This window comes from Procambarus clarkii, chromosome 59 (assembly GCF_040958095.1).
Source record: "Procambarus clarkii isolate CNS0578487 chromosome 59, FALCON_Pclarkii_2.0, whole genome shotgun sequence".
Lineage (NCBI taxonomy): Eukaryota > Metazoa > Arthropoda > Malacostraca > Decapoda > Cambaridae > Procambarus > Procambarus clarkii.
In genome coordinates, this window is record NC_091208.1 from 19228331 (window position 1) to 19245506 (window position 17176).

Sequence of the window (17176 nt, forward strand, 5' to 3'; positions counted from 1 at the left end):
TACTTTCTACTTTGTAGTGATGGCGTTTGTCTTTGCTAACATTACTATTATATACATATGTATATAGTTACCCTGCACCCTGCTTAATGTCTAGCTATACAGTATATTCAATTATTGTATGTAGTCTATTAATATGACTTGAAGAAAGACTTTTGTGGTTAGTAAATAAGAAGAGGGGAGAGTGTAGGAGGTGCAGGGAGGATTGCTAGAGCCAACGAGGGGAGTGACAGATCAATACAGGGAGGTGCCGGGTGAGCCGGTAGGGGCAAGGTCATTCTAAGGATTCACTTTCCTCTTGGGCGTGTACTGAATCTACGCCATTTGGGTATCTCAAACGCGTTTCTGTAGCTTGCTAAAGACAAAATAGGTTGACGGTGTGTGTTAAATGTCTGTTATATACACGCGTCGGTGTTCTGGAAATAATGTGAATGGGTTTAAAGTGCGCGGTGAAGGAGGAGGAGGGAGAGCGCGCCTGCGCGAGCCGAGGGGATGAAGGGCGTTTGAAGGAGAGAGTGGACAATATAGCAGGGGACGAGGCCAGGCTCTCACACAGCGTCACCAGGCCCCACCATCACCACCACACCAGGTACTCCTCTCCCTAACCTTCTTTCTTCCCTTTTCGGCCTTCCTCCTCCCGTCCTGCTGCGGCCAGCATCTTGTGTAGAGGCAAGTGAAGGACGTCCTTTCAGCCGGATTGTGGAGGTTACGTTATAAAGGCCGCCGGTCTCCTGTGAGACACTTTAAATAATTTTAGCCGACACCATCGTTCGTGGTAGTGAAGTGGCGTCACCTTGTACGGGTAATTACACCTGATATTACGACCTAATTAGCTCTATGGTTTCTAATTTTGTATCGACGGAGTTGATAAAAGAGCCGTGTTTTCTAAGATTTAAGTATAACAATTGTGGTATACCTGAGGTTTGCCGGCGTGTGCGTGACGTTCAGATCATAATTCTCTTTGTCGCATATAAATATCATGCCTATATAAGTATATATTTATATGTATATAGGGTGGAAGATGGCATCATTCTTCTCTATGCACCGGCCCAGCATCATTGTCTGCATCATGATTTATTGAATTATGTGCTCATCAATCACTTGTTACGGTCGTCACTGGATGGGGTAACAGCGCAGGCAGCTCTAATCTTGGCTAGGGAGAGACCTATTGACAGGTTCCTTGCTCCCGAGAGTTTAGTAGGCCTATAATATGCTAAAGCGATGAGCAGTGTCTTTTTGCTCAGAATTATTGATCAGCCTGCGCGGTGTATCATGGCGTAGGATGCTCCCGTGACCCATATATGTAGTCCACCAAGGTGGATATCATTCACGGTACGTGCTATATTGTTCATTAACGAGCGGTGAACATTAAACGCAATTTATGGTGGAAATCTGTGTGAGAGAGAGAGAAAACCTTGAGGCTGGGGCGGGGCCTTGCATCAGCCGGAACTTTCGTCATACTGAGCGCGCCTGAGCAATGTGCATCAATACGCCATTATTACATACCTAACATACCTTGTCATAGGAATGTAATCCAGCACACAGCTCACAACTAGTGAGATGTTCAGCGGACCTTCCATGTCCATACAAGACACACTTGAGCACGGTTTCCTGTCAGCGTCGTCATATTTTTATATATATGGGTAATTGCGTTAACAGTGGAGAAATAATCTCACCGGATGAGAGCAGGTAACTAACTGTTCCAAGTGTTTTGCGCTGATGTAAAAACTGCAGTTAGTTAGGGCCTGGTTGAGGTAGGAAAACTGTCTTAAGCCTGTAAGACCTGGCCGGCTGCCAGTTTCAGAGGTCGGCCAAGAACATTTCAAGGTGAACCTTGCCTGTGTAGGTTATTTCATAGTAACTTTCATTTTCATAGCTAATGTAGATATTTGGACATTATCTTGATGTGAATTAATCAAGGGGGGCATTATTTTATATTTGATTGTTTTAACTTGCCAAGATTGAGAGCAGTGTGGTGTTAGTAGTGTAGTGCACCTATTATCTGCATCTTGCAAGAGAGGTTAGGTGTAGGCTTGCAAAAAAAATCATACCTGACAGATTAATCAACACATTCTTTAAATTGATAATTGGTTTATTCAGTACAACAGACAAGTAACAGACAGGATGAATCTTGCATACAGTACTGTACAGTGTAATAGATTTTTCTCAAATATAAATCAGTATTGTGCTTTTATGCATAAATAGCTCTAGGTAGGGAATTTTTCGTCATTGGTTTAGGAAGTGGTTTTAATACAGGTTGCAAGTGCATTAAGCACATTTCCAAGTCATGGCTTGCAAGCTTTAAATCAAATACTAATGCATAGACACTCAATATTGAAACAAACTGTTTGCTTTGATAATGGGCTGGATTAATTTGGTGCCTGTTAAGTTTGTAGATTGTTGAGCTTTTATCAGCCTACATTGTGAACAGTGAAAATTACATCCTTGAAGCACATGTATGTTATGTCAATAGTTTCTTAAGTTTATTTTTAACCCTATATAGCTTATTCATCCTGTGTCCTGTAGCACTGTAGTTTGTCACTGCTAATTTTATAGCACTGTTAAAAAAGTTCCTTGTTGCATACCTCCCACAGAGTAAATATATCATTTTTTATTAGGATAGGTTAGAATTTTTAAGGAATATCATTGCTGTAGAACGATAACTACTGTGGGCTTTTTTTAACCCTACTTGATTTTATTGGATTATTCATGTGTGTGGCTTTTCATCCTTGGCAGTATGATCGATGGTTTAATTTAGTTCATTTATTACGAATCTTGTACCTATTCTTTGGGTGGTACTGTAGTAGAAAAGGTTAGAGGTACATAATGGCTTAGGAACTGAACCCAGGAAAGTAATGTAGCTAAGCAAGTTAGTCTTGATAAGCTAGTTACAGTTTAATGTATACTGTATTATATCAACAATGGGTTTGAGAATGACCCCAGGTAGTTTCAAAGCCAAATAGTTTACTTATACAGTGAGCTAGTGTTATCATTTATCTTATCATGCAAATCACACCTCATCCAGTGGGCAGTAGTGGAAAGATTAGAATTGCCCACATTTACTATCTACACTTAGCAGACTGGGGATATTTGGCTAAAAGTTTTGGTAGATCATTTTGAAAGAAATATTTACACATTTCTTGAACACTTATTATATAGAACTGATTCTAAATTCACTTGTCTTGTTCTCGGATCTGAGGAAACATTTAAGAGAATGGTCCTCCATATAATAAGAACTATACTATCCAACCCAAATATATGGCTATGTGCATGAAAGGAGTGTGCATTATTGCATTACCACCTTTTTTTATCCTCCACACTAAAAAGTTATATACTGTACATTCTTCCTAGATCTTGAGCTAGATCTTGAATTAAAAATATTGGTGGTCGGTTTCTTTGTGGATCGGAGGTTACTTGTCTAACAAGAAGTCATCTGTGTTGTTCCAGGGGCATAGGAGTGTAATAAGACTGACTAGGCACCTCACAGGGAGGTGTCCTCAGCACTACCCTATTTCAAATTTTAATATGTGCTATTAAACTTTGCTTAGCAAACCCAATGTTCACATAATTAGCTATGCTGCTGATATATACCACTGGATATGCTAACATGCAAGGCACTCTTAACTCTGCATTAGACCCGTGTTAGGACCTAGGTTTGGTTATCTCATTACATAAAACAAAGATGCTAAATTGACATCCACCTAGGCAGGGAGGTGTTGTTTGCAAAATGCATCTGTATGATGGGGCTCACAGGGAGCTTGCATAGGATAAAAATAGTTTTGATTCTTAATGGCCTTTTGCCCTCTTCACCTCGCTGGATTTTGTGATTCTTGCATCTTTAATGCGATAGTTTTTATTTCTCCAAACAGCCTTCTTTGTCGTTCTTGAGATAGTGAAGCATTTGAGATGTTTGATTTGTTTTTATCACCTATATAAGGTATGCCATTTTCATTCCAGTTTGCATCTTTTTTTCTAGTCAGTGGTATGTGACTTGCATATACATGTATTTCTAATGCTACTGTGCCTATTTTCTCGAGGCATTGGTTAAGTTTACATTATCTAGCTGTCTTTCCTAGCATATTTCTGTGAGGTCTTAGTTTATTTGTTCCCAGTTTATCCTTTTATTATTAAAATTGAATTTGCTGAATTTTCCTCCTCTCTGATACAAGACTAGATGCATTGGTCTATTGCCCATACACTTTGAACTTCAAATAGGTTGTGATCTGAGTAACATGTACAGTATTTGTAATCATTGTCTCTAATCAGTTCATCATTGTTTGTAAAAATAAGAGCTAGGGTGTTTTATTTGTTTTAATTTTTGTGTTATCTTTGAAAAATAGTACAAAATTGTTGGTTGCAATGGTTCATTTTTGCACTTTTGATGAAATGGTTACTATCAATACCTGTACTGCAATTTAGGAAGACGGCTTGAAATAACTCGTTTTGCATTCACATTCTTTTGTCATTTCTCCTTGCAACATTTTAATATTTGACCTAATTTATCTTGAAATTAGACACACTTTTACACCTTAAATTTCCTTACGTTTAGACACTTGATGTACACTTTTCTCTGTACACCCACCTCCCATCTGCTGTATATTTCCACAGCACTGCATGATGATTGTTTACAAATAAATCTGAATTCCCTTTTATACCATGCACACTATACTTTTTAACACCTGTGAATTCATACCATTTTTGTAGATTTTCCCACTTGATTGTTCTATTGATTCCATGATTTCCCCCCATCTCACTCTGTCCTATAACATTTTCTAACACACTGGAGCATATGTACTTAGATACCATGTATACATACCTCACTGTACCTATCTTGCAATCAGTGCAATGTATTTTTTGAATTGCTCATGCTCCTAACATACTCCCTCATTCTGTGACATATGCAAAGCTACACCCCCGTTTATTTTACCCCTTATTTCCATCCATTCCTCGCTATGCATCTAAACTTCTGAAACTCTCACAACACAGATTTTTCAGTTCTCCCACTTGCCCCTTCCCATCAACATGTCATGCTCACACCTAACACATCTATTCACCATTTATACAATTTACTTTTCATTTCTTCTTTCCTGCCCACATTTATTTCATTAACATTAAATGTAGACACTTGCCTACCAAATTATGCTTCACTGCTCTTTTTTCCTGGATGCCCTTCACCTGCTGGCTGGCAGCAAATCGTGAGGGACTGTAGTCGGATCATCTTGCTACCTGATAAAAACCGGCATGCTTCTCTGAAAATCGGAGAATCTGTTAATATGCTAAATGACGTTTTGTCAAACATTGAAAGAAGTCAAAACTATTAGGGATTAAAAACCTATGTAAACAGAGTCCAGATGTCCATCCACTGTCAATATTTGCTGAGAGATACTCCCTAACCCTATAGTTCAACCACAAATATTATAATAGAAATATTGTACAACCACACATTGTAATGCTGTACAAATATTATATTATAACAAGATCACCATGAGAAGGCTAAGTGAAACTTGGATACCTTACCAGTTAGGGTATTTGACGAGGTATATACCTTACGCATGCAGACCTGTGTAAGGTAAACGGTCAGCTCTCATATCAGGAGAGGCCTAAGGACTAACAAATACAAATGAAACATGACAGGACTAATACATAGACCTTTTAAAAAACTGAACATGTTAAAGACTCGCTTCACGAGTGATTTGGCCGAGATATATATTTTGTCCATGAAAGATTGACTAGGCGCCAGTCCTTAACTGTACACCTCTGTTCACCCAGCAGTGATTGGATGCCTGGTTGTTAAATGATTGGCTGGTTGTATTCCAGGGAAACTAGTAGGTAATGCTTGTGATGTGGGTAACCATGAGCTATGATAAAAGAAAGCTCTCAGCCTGCTAACAGGAATCAGATGTCGGCTGCTCCTGTACCCACCTGTGTTAAAAAAAATAAAATAAACTGCCTCACGCTCAACAAGCTACAATGTAGGATAGATAACAAGTGGAAGTGCTTTTTTTTTCACTTGTAGTAAAGGGCCCACTTAAATTAATATCTTGCCCACTGAAGTCAAGTAATGGAATGGAATCTTCCAAAAGCCACTAGCTTCATGTTCTTATTGAGGCAACCAGAGATGGTGGCTGGTTATATTGTACCGGTATACGCAAGGTACACCCTATATCAAATTTGTAATTCTTATATTTGCACCAAACTGGAATGATATCCTATCACATCAATAGGAACTCTTGAGTCTTCCGACTACGTCCTAGTTATTTGTCAATCCATGCCCATTGGTAGGGTTGTGGTCTTTTGTTACTGATAACAAACTGTGTGGTTTTAAGAATAGCATTTCCCATGGCCTTCCTCCTAACACCGTAATCAGTGGTGGGACACTGCTCTGGCAAGGTTACATATTGTCCATACTTGTAATTCACAGGTACTAATGGAGCACTGCCCTGCTTCTTATTGCCTGAACTGCATTGTCCCTCTTATGGTCGTGCATATCCTTGTTGACTGTCACGACTTCGAGGACGTGCGTGCGTCTTGCTTCCCGACTGTCCCTCGCGGTCGCTTGTACCTCGAAAGAATCCTTGATGAATCCGATGCCTTTGATATCGCTCACCTTATGTGCATTTGTTCTTGTATTGGCATCCTTGGTAATATTTAGTGCCTTTTGAATATCCTGCAACTTGGATAGTGCTACATAGTCTTCCTGTGAGCAGTGATAAAGGTTAGAGACAGGTAATATGTTCAGGAAGTGAACCTCAATACTTGTTTAGCTAGACAAATTACAGCATTAACGAACTAGTTACATAGTTTAACAAATACAGGAGCAGTCACTACAGTGTGTATAGGCAGTCTAAGCCTATACACACTATCAGATTAACTGCAGGCTTTAGTGACAACTTAACTTTCATAAAAACCCACCTACCTGAATGCCTCCTTGTTTATTAATGATACTGTACTATTAAATCTTGAGGGGTGGGGCAGATGTTTTATAAATTTTCATAATTTTAATTGCTAATTGCATGAATTAACAATTGCAATAGTTTCCACAGGTCCAGCATGACTACCTACTTCAGCTACCCCGACCAAGCCCTCCAGGATGAGCTGCGCAGGATTGCCAATGCCATCACTGCTAAGGGCAAGGGCATTCTAGCAGCAGATGAATCTGTTTCCACAATGGGCAAGCGTCTGGCAGATATTGGTGTGGAGAACACTGATGAGAACCGACGCAAGTACCGTCAGCTTCTCTTCACTACTGACAAGGTATTGCTCGTTACTGATCAATTATTTTTCTGCTTTAATGTTTAATATTTACTCAAATTTTTAGTGACTGAATAAACATGTAGTGTGCTAAATTGTATTTGCAATTATTGTGCATAATTTTAACATTCAAAGCAATTTTGCTTGTTAGGGTGTGAGACTAATTCATAAATGCAGTGAAGTACAGTATTGTACTGTATATTCTAAATCACTGAATAATGTGAACTCTGCCATCCTTTGAAATCTGCATCACTGTCTGTAATTGCTCCTGTTTCCTCTATACCTGTACTGTATATTAGTTTACTCTCATCCAACACATGCCCAGCCTCTCATATCTTTGCCAACAAAAAACACTGTTTTCTCTGTGAATAATGTATGTATGTTGTGGTACATGCTAGCGGATATTATTGTAGCCTTATCTAAACGTTATCCATCCTGTCATTTTGCCCCTCCCATTTCCCTGCCCAAGAATGGAGGGGGGGGGAGTTAATGACAAATGTGATCCACTTGTCACTAACGAACCCATCCACTATCACCTATACAAGCAGCCTACCACCCACCAACTAACCAATCATCTGGCTGCTCTTTATCCTAACCCTCCTTGATCCCGTCTCCACACACGCCTACCTCTAAACCTAGTTGCACCGTCAATAATTTCAATCTGGGTAAAATGTGCATATAATGGTAACTTTACTATAACTGGAAGCATAACCCTATTTTTATTTTTTCATGCATTATTCAGTTTTTATAACATAGTTATTTAGGTAATGTAACAATCACATTTTATAAACACTTTTGGATTGTTGAACCATTATCAATAATCAATATTTTCGTGCATAATGGTAAATAACTTTTTCAGTAATAAAAATTCAGTTATTATAGACATATTTAGTTATTGTTTGTATGATAGTTTAATACTGTAATTCAATAATTGAGCATTCTCTCTTTTGTATTTTGTAGTCTGTGTCCCAGTACATTTCCGGTGTGATCCTCTTCCACGAGACCCTCTACCAGAAAGCTGATGATGGAACACCCTTTGTTGATCTCATTAAGGAGAGGGGTATCATTGCTGGCATTAAGGTACTGTATATAATCTAGCAATCTATAATAATAATAATAATAATGAAAACTATATTGTATATATTTGTTATAAAAAAACATTGTTTTGTGGCAATTTTTTTTTTATCAGTGGTATTATCACTGCTAATTACACAACTTGTTTTATCTGCTTTCATTAGAGTAAATATCTTGGGCAATACAATGCCATGGAACCATGCCAATTAATTAAATTAACACCACAGCCTATTGTGGTGACGTATTTTAATGAAACCTTATTTAGTAATACAGTATTGTACACTGTGCGAGATCTCTGGTATAATTTGTCGTCGTTGTATGCACAGGTGGACAAGGGTGTGGTGCCACTGATGGGGTCTGAGGGAGAGAGCACCACTCAGGGTTTGGATGACCTCTCTCAGCGCTGTGCTCAGTACAAGAAGGATGGTTGTGACTTTGCTAAGTGGCGTTGTGTGCTGAAGATTGGCAAGAACACCCCCAGCTACCAGAGCATGCTTGAAAATGCTAATGTTCTGGCACGTTATGCATCCATCTGCCAAATGAATGGGCTCGTTCCTATTGTTGAACCAGAGGTAAGTTGGATAAAATGTTAATTCAGATGTATATGTTGTTGAATGTGACTGAAAGGGTAAGATCAATAATTCTAACACGAATCTTCTCGACCAAACCAAAATATACAGATGTATATGTATACATGTGTATGTATGTGTATATAAATGGCACGATTAATCAGAATGGGTATAGAGATTCGAAAGAATCTAGCATTTTCAATAATCTGAATCTCTCATAATGTTGGAGAAATTTATCATTATTTGTGATTCTTAGATTTTTAACATTTAATAACATTAATTTTTCATTTAGAGTAATAATTAAAATTGTTTAAATTATAATTAACCCCTGCACTGCACACTGGTTCACACAAAAAAAAATATAAAAATTATTTTTTTAGTTTGACGTAATTTAGATAATTTAGTTAATTAGCTTTCAGGAAGCACAAAATCAAAGTGTACAATCTTTCTCTTATGGTTTAGCTGTAGTGGGCTGGAGAAGTTGCTTTTCCGGTAGAAATGAGGTGAGGTGCCGCATGGGAATAAATTTGTAGATTTATTTTCATTGTTTCTCACTTCATTTACTTTTTTGTTGTTAAAAGTTGTACTGATGTGGTGATGGTGGTGGTCTTACCGGGTATGTATGACATATGTACAGGTGTGTGTGTAAATATACGCACACTGTCTATTTACTTGCACTGATATACATATACAGTTCAGTATAGTATATATATATTTATAAACCTAAATCTTGTAATTACATATAGCATACATTTTGCCTGTAAATATATACCAGTACAGTGGTACCTCAGTTTTTGTATTTAATCCGTTCCCAGAGATGATACGAAAACTGAAAAATACAATTGCCAAAAAATAAGAAAACCGAAACAAATTTTCCCTTAAGAAATAATGTAAATTGAATTAATCCGTTCCACACCCCAAAATATATTGACTAAAAAATACATTTTATACAGAATAATACTCTTAGGTACCGTACCTTTATTGAGGACTCTTGTTGGCATATGGAGGACAGTGAGGGAGGGAGGATGGAGGAGAGGTGTTATTGTTTGGAAGGGGAGTCCTCTTCCATTATAACAGCAGTGATAACATTGCTGGGGTACTCTCTCTTACGTTTTACAGACATACCACTAGAACCTGGTTGGGGCTCATTGCTTGCTTGTCTTGCTAAGAATCTGTCGATAGACACCTGGGGCCAGATTCACAAAGCAGTTACGCAAGTACTTACGAACGTGTACATCTTTCCTCAGTCTTTGACAGTTTTGGTTGCATTTATTAAACATGGAGCGAGTATAATGTTTGTTTACTCGCTACAAATAGTTTACAAGCATGAAAACTTCCCAATCAATTTTTGTTATTGTTATAAACAGCCTCCTAGTGCTTTGGAGCTCATTAACTGTTTAATAATTGTAAACAAAGCTGCCATAGATTGAGAAAAGTTGTACAGATTCGTAAGTACTTGTGTAACTGCTTCGTGAATCTGGCCCCTGGTTTTTCCCTATGTTTTAACACTTGTCTGTAGCGAGACATCACATTCTCATTATGAATGATCTCTTGTTTTTCCTGTCATCATCGTCAACTATTTTCTTAGGTTGAACATTACCACTGACTTTCTTGGAACCCATAGTGGAATATATAATAAGAACTTTCATGTTCAGAAACCAAAAAAGCAATGAAATTCTTCACAAAGAATTAAAATGTGATCATCACTAGGCGAGAGACACTCGTAAACTGAAGTGCCACGCGCTTGGTGGACCTGTACGCGTATAAACAAACTCCGAAAACCAAGGCAATGAGTTCCACATCTAATTTTTGGAAGAAATTGAGTACGAGAACCGAAAAATACGAAAACGGGCATACTTAAACCGAGGTTCCACTGTACATGGTAATGACTTTTGCTGCTGTTGAAAGTTTAGGGGCTCCTAGTATGGCCATCCTGCATGTTCAGACACTGGGTGGTGATGTGCCAGACATGACCCTCCTCTTCCTACTAAGGCCCTAGAAAGAAAAGATCTCATGATTAATTTTTTTATCCCCCCCCCAAAATGGGAGGAAGGGGATGGTTACTAGAGGCCTGAGGAAGCAAATTTGAGCCTTATTTAGGCATGGAAGTTTTAAATTTTATGATAGGCTTAAAACAACCCTAGTTGTGGTGAGCATTAATGAATGACCCTGGTTGTGGTGCAGTGCAGCGGTTAACAATTGGTTATACATACCACTTCTCTTTCTAAATTTTTCAAACCAGCCCCTGCTTGCCTTAAACTCTTTCTTATCTGCATCACTCGTTGCAGGGGTATTCTTTAGAAGGTCTTCGTGCAACACCCTGGCTTTCTCACAAATAATGGCCTCCGAAACACTATCACCCCTCAACTCCTTGTCGTGTATCCAAATTAATAACAACTTTTCCACTTCTTCAAGTATTTGTGCCGTTAATGTTCTTACTCCTTTTGCCACTTTAGCACCCATAATCTTATTTTTCTTCTTAAGTATAGTGCATATTGTTGATGTGGCTTTGTTGTACTGCCTACAAAGTTCAACAACACGTGTACCGTTCTCATGCTTCCGAATGATCTCTTGTTTCTCCTCTATTGTCATCCTCACAGGAGCTTTCTGGCCTTTATCCTTACCACTGGCTTTCTTGGGACCCATGGTGAGATATATAATAACAAATTGTATAGACAAATCACCAAAAATCCAACAAAACACTGAAAATGGAAAGTTTCATTTGACAGCCATTACAGTGGTGGACAGTCAACAAAGATGGCTTTCCTAATACGGCTCTTCTTGCCAGAAAATATTTGTTCACACTCCCTTCATCAGTTGAAAGTGAAATGCTTTTCAGTGTTAGTGGTACAGTACATTCACCCAAAAGATATAGAATGCAGGCAAAAACAGGAGAAATGCTTGTTTTTTTACATTACAAAATAAGTCTTTTGTGACTGAATTTTTTCTTATTCACTTGTACTTGCTATCTTTAATCTACGTAATGCTTTTTCAGTATAAACCAAAAATGAAATTTGTTCTAATTTAACTACTACTGTATTGCAATAGAATTTTATTTGAAAAAGTATTGGAAATTGTACAAGTGTGCAGTGTGATGGGTAATATGTTTTCGGTGCTTCGTATTTTCGTGCATTTTGTAGATTAAAGATTACCTTTTGAGTAAAAAAATAATTAGTTATGCTTTAATTGAGCTAATGTCGCAATATTAACTTCATTTGAAATAAGATTACAATTTTATTTTTATTGTATGGGTACACAAGTAAAGTGTATATCTGCATGTATAGTGGAATGGTTTTTTCACTTTTCAGGTTTCTTCCAGATTAAACTGCATGAACCAATTATTTTCTTCTTAAATTAATATTGTATTATATTAATACAATTACCGTGCATATCATGTAAATCGTAAATTTTGTCCAAACTAAAATATTTATTTTCAACAGGTTCTCCCCGACGGTGAACACGATTTGGATCGTGCCCAGAAGGTGACGGAGACTGTCCTAGCCTTCGTCTACAAGGCTCTTAATGACCATCACGTCTTCCTTGAGGGTACCTTGCTCAAGCCAAACATGGTTACTGCTGGACAGTCCTGCCCTAAAAAATACACCCCTGAAGAGGTTGCGAAGGTAAAAATGCCATACAGTATACACTGTTAATGTGTGTGGTTATAATATGCTTGTTGAATAATTAGTACATACAGTATAGTGGATTATAGATTGTTGTTTTTTGAGAGGTTTTAATAGCTAGAAACATTGAATACCGTGCCAGATTAATGGATAGGTAAATTAGGCGGAAGCCTAAATCTTCCCTGATATAGAAGTTGCAATAGAAAAAGTCTTATTTACCATTTACTAAAATATTTTTAATTTTCATATGTTGCAGGAAAGAAATCATGTCATTGATGTAAAGATTTTAGACTTAAATATTTTGTTAATTGAAAGGCAAATTGTGTGATTTGAAAATATTAATTTTATGTACAATATTACAGTGCTGAGTTTTATTTACAAGTTATTTTGACAACTTCCCATTGAAAATTTCAGCCCCGAGCCTACCAAGTGCTTACTACAGCTGATACACAATAAAGCAAGAATACATTTTTAATAAATCTATTCACATTATACTGTAACTTCATATTGTGTTGCAGGCAACAGTGGTTACCCTTTCACGCACCATGCCTGCCGCCGTTCCTGGAGTGACGTTCTTGTCTGGTGGCCAGTCAGAAGAGGAAGCCTCTGTTCATCTGGATGCCATCAACAAATGTGTTGAAGCCAAGAAGCCATGGGCTCTAACCTTCAGTTACGGCCGTGCCCTCCAGGCGTCTGTGCTCAGGGCTTGGGGTGGCAAGGATGATAGTGTTAAGAGTGGTCAGGATGAGCTGTTGAAACGTGCTAAGGTACGTCTAAAGAATTGAATTCATTTATCATGTTAATGTTATTTAATATTGCATATTAACATAAATGTTTTAGTAATGACTGGCATGAACCAGTGATATATATCATTTAAGACTATGGTGTACAAAGTATACCTACATAGCATAGTGTTACCTTACTGGGGTTTCTTTCCTCATGATCTGATGGTAATGTCTGTTGTCTTGTGGTATTCAATCTTTGACTATTTGCCTAAGATTAATCCTTTTTAAATTTTGGGATATGATACAAAATACAGATGGCTTGAATTTAATAGCGTAATGTAAAATTCCCCTCAACAATGGGACTTTTTTTGTTATTTTGTCTTTTTGATGAGCATTGGCAGTTTTTTAATTGGCAATGACATTGCTCTATGGTTTTACCAATTAAGTTTAGTATTTGATAAAGATTTTGAACAAGCTGTTGTGTTGCAGGCTAACAGTGAAGCGGCACAGGGCATCTACCAGTGGGGGTCGTGCAAGGGTTACGCTGCTGATGCTGGGCTCTTCATCAAGGACCACGCTTACTAAGTCACTCCACAAGACACATGAAAGAACTGAAGCTCCACTTATTGCTTCAATTTATTTTAAAGGGCTATGTAAAATAATTGATTTACCTTTACTGTGTTAATCACGAAATAGATTGATTACAATAATGTGGAAATTCAACGTTCTCACTATTTAATTAACGATCTATGTAGAGGCATCACCTGCAAGTCATAATTTAAAATAAATTTTGCTTGTGATGCTGTGTTGTACCTGTATTAAATGCTGTTTTAAAAAAAAATATTGAGTTTAAATATTCATATTAAACATAGTGTGCATATTGAAAGTAGGATTGAAGTTATTTGCTTCTGCTAACATCTACAATAAGGAAGCACAATATGAAGTATAGGAAGATAGCATGGAGGAAACCCAGTATTAGTTTCCCCCATTCCTCGTAAGACCTACATGTAATACAAGAATATCTTTGTTTTCACTCTTGAGCAGAGCCATGGGAAAACAAATATATATACTTCAGCTTGTCTTAATTTATTTAAAACAGTTGGAAATGGTGATTGCAAAGAGAATGAACTTCTAATGCTATTTCAGGAATGTTGTCACTAGAGGGGGTTATATAGAAAAGCAGAATATAAAAAAAAAGTTGAACTGTATCGACCACTACCAGAGAATTTTTAGTGGTCAAGTGGAAACGAAGGTATTTTTGAAGTATATTGTACTTTTAGATACATTATGAGCCAGTTTGCAACTTCTATGTATTAGCTTCTGTGAAAATTATAAAAGGTTCATTGATAACTTAAAATATTATAAAAGACCTTGAACTTGCATGTTCCAAAACTGTAACCATTTGATCTTTGAGCCTTTTATTTTTAGTCCCTTGCAATAAAACCACAGCAGTGAAAAACTTTTGAAATGTATGTTGTTCACTGTATTCGTATGTAGTGCAGTGTTACAGGTATTGCCAAGGGCAGTTAAAGAAGCAGGCAAAAGACAGACATCGGGTGCTGCTCCTGCTATGGAACCAGCATCTGCAAGAGGCGAGCAATCTGTACATTTGTATATTGGTCTGGAATGTGTATGTTATTGTTATATATTATATATGTGAAACCTTTGCCAGAAAATTTTATTAATGTTGTGTATTAAAGAATTGCCCCCAAAAAAGGCACGTGATACTTTCTGAAATAGAATCAAGGTAATATAGGGATATTATGCCATGTTATATTGGGTGAACATTTTCAGGCACACTTATATGTCTTAGGCCCTAGCCCCCTTCCCCCATTTACAAGTGGACTTGACATAATGTTGATACCATCACAAGCTGTGCTGTAATTATATGGTTAATATAGTAGGTAACAACCTCACTGTAACTTCATCCAGGCAGGAAATTATTCACAGGATAAATTAAGTAACCTGAAGTTGGTGCACCATTAACCCAGCTAAAGCCTGTTAACTACAGTATTTGGCCAGCTGCAGAAAACTAGTAAACTGAACACAAACCTCTAAACTGTATAACCAGAAACATTGGCAAAGAAACGATTTAGGAGTGAAAATGTTTAGTCAATGAAAAAGGTAGTAATGTGTTCATTTTAGGTTAAGGGAGATTTACAGAAAATTAATAATTGGTTCAGGCTGCATGAAAGGCATTTTATATTTATAGATAATGCTAAAAATTCAACATTAGGATTATTTTCCTGAGCAAATGGTTTTCCCAATCATATTTTTCACTTATGAGAATGCAAGAACGAAGCAGACATGAATTATGAATGTGAGGGTCAAAGTACTGAAATAAATGATTCATCACTCTGTTGTGTTTTAATCCAGAGTAACACTTAAGATTCTAATATTTGTATTACATTGATAATTTGCATAAGATTCAGATTTTATAAGGTATGGAGAAAATGTGTATTGGTGATTATTAGTGTTAGGAGGCCTGGTCGACAACCAGGACTGGGGACGCTAAGCCCCGAAAACACCTCAAGGTAGTGTGACAAACTGTGTAAATTGTGTAGAACAAATTTTCTTAGATGATAGTAATGCTTTTTCCTGCCATTCATGCTCTTGTTTTGTTCAGACAAGTTGGAAGTCTACAAACAGTGTTTGTTATTTTTGTTTCCTGTCACTTATAACTCATTTGATTTTTTGGTAAATTCCATTGTCTTTTGATGTCGTTAGCCCTATGTACCAGTACTTCTGATCTTGTAGAGGCATCTCTAACACCATTTATTACTTTAATATACCACAACACAGGAGGCAGTGCTAAACAGTCTTACCAGCTTTGTGCCTCTTGATACTTTGAACAGCCATAACTGATCAATTTGGTGAAAGTGAATTAATATTAGGGTTTCTTCATACTTTCTATACTTTGTACCTTTTAATTTATGCTCTTGTGCAATTTTGTGCCTTTCTTTTTCATTTTCAGTACTTGTATATATTCTTGCTAGGGGCAAATGTTTATTCTCATATCTCAGTGCAAGCAAACAATGGCTCATAAAACAGCCAAATCAGCATGTGAATATTCTCCCTTTTCTTCTTTTTTTAAATGTCCAAGAGTTAACACTTAAAAGGGAGCAAATTTTACGAGATTTGCATGTTGTTCAGTGTTTCCTTAATCATGGTAGGTAGTTCTCAGAGAATTAGTAAGTGGTGCATGTTTAATATATAATATAGTCTGTTTAATGAATTGCAGGTAATGTGTAAAAATCAAAACTTCTCTTGAGAAAGAGAGAGTACTGTTGCACGAGTTGTGGAATTAAAGGTGGAGGAGGAAATTTTAATATTTAACAAAGATGGCAAAAGGGAACAATTTAAGAATACTGCTAATGAAAGTTTTGTAATCTCTATCCCTGTTCAGTTGAAGGCTTTGCTGTACCTCTTCCCTGGATTATTAAAACAAATGTATATGGTCTTTTTAGCTATGGTTTGTACTGGACATAGTGGCAGCAATTATGTGTAAGAATGTCAAAGGGAAAGAGTATTTCTGTAGTGTTATTTATTTGGGTATAGCAAAGCTTGTGCTCTAAATCAGAGGATGCATAAGGAGGCACTGAGGAAACTACACAATATTCCCTAAAACCAAAACATGGCAATGAACTGAAGCATTATGTGCAAGAAATCTTGCAGAATTCTTACTCTGTAATACGGTGTAGTTACAGGACGAGAGATACACTTGTGTTTCCTGTCTTTCCAGTACTATCACATGATGCTTTAAAACTACCGTGACTTTTGGCATCCACCACTTTGTGCAAGTTCAGCAAGTGCAGTTCAACAAGTTGAATTTGTTCAACTGTCAACCATTCTGTTTGCAAAGTGAACATTTTTAATGTTTTTCTGGCAGCTTTGTTTACTTGGTTTGAATTTACGTCCTCTTGTTCTTGAATATGCA

The 17176-nt window shown here is 37.2% G+C and overlaps 1 protein-coding gene across 3 annotated transcripts; it reads left to right on the forward strand.

The window, feature by feature from the left end:
* Positions 1 to 413: 413 nt before the first annotated feature.
* On the forward strand, positions 414 to 15597 carry Ald1 (fructose-bisphosphate aldolase). Of its 3 annotated transcripts, none has more exons than XM_045758447.2 (7): positions 414 to 586; positions 7032 to 7251; positions 8209 to 8328; positions 8649 to 8894; positions 12332 to 12514; positions 13033 to 13281; positions 13729 to 15597. In XM_045758447.2, exons 1-7 carry the CDS (start codon positions 429 to 431, stop codon positions 13822 to 13824), a joined length of 1272 nt encoding a protein of 423 aa, XP_045614403.1. In that variant the 5' UTR covers positions 414 to 428; the 3' UTR covers positions 13825 to 15597. The 3 variants fall into 3 exon arrangements, with proteins under 3 accessions (XP_045614403.1, XP_069163024.1, XP_069163023.1); XM_069306923.1 differs by lacking the exon at positions 414 to 586 and adding an exon at positions 634 to 799; XM_069306922.1 differs by lacking the exon at positions 414 to 586 and adding an exon at positions 1455 to 1686.
* Positions 15598 to 17176: the final 1579 nt, after the last annotated feature.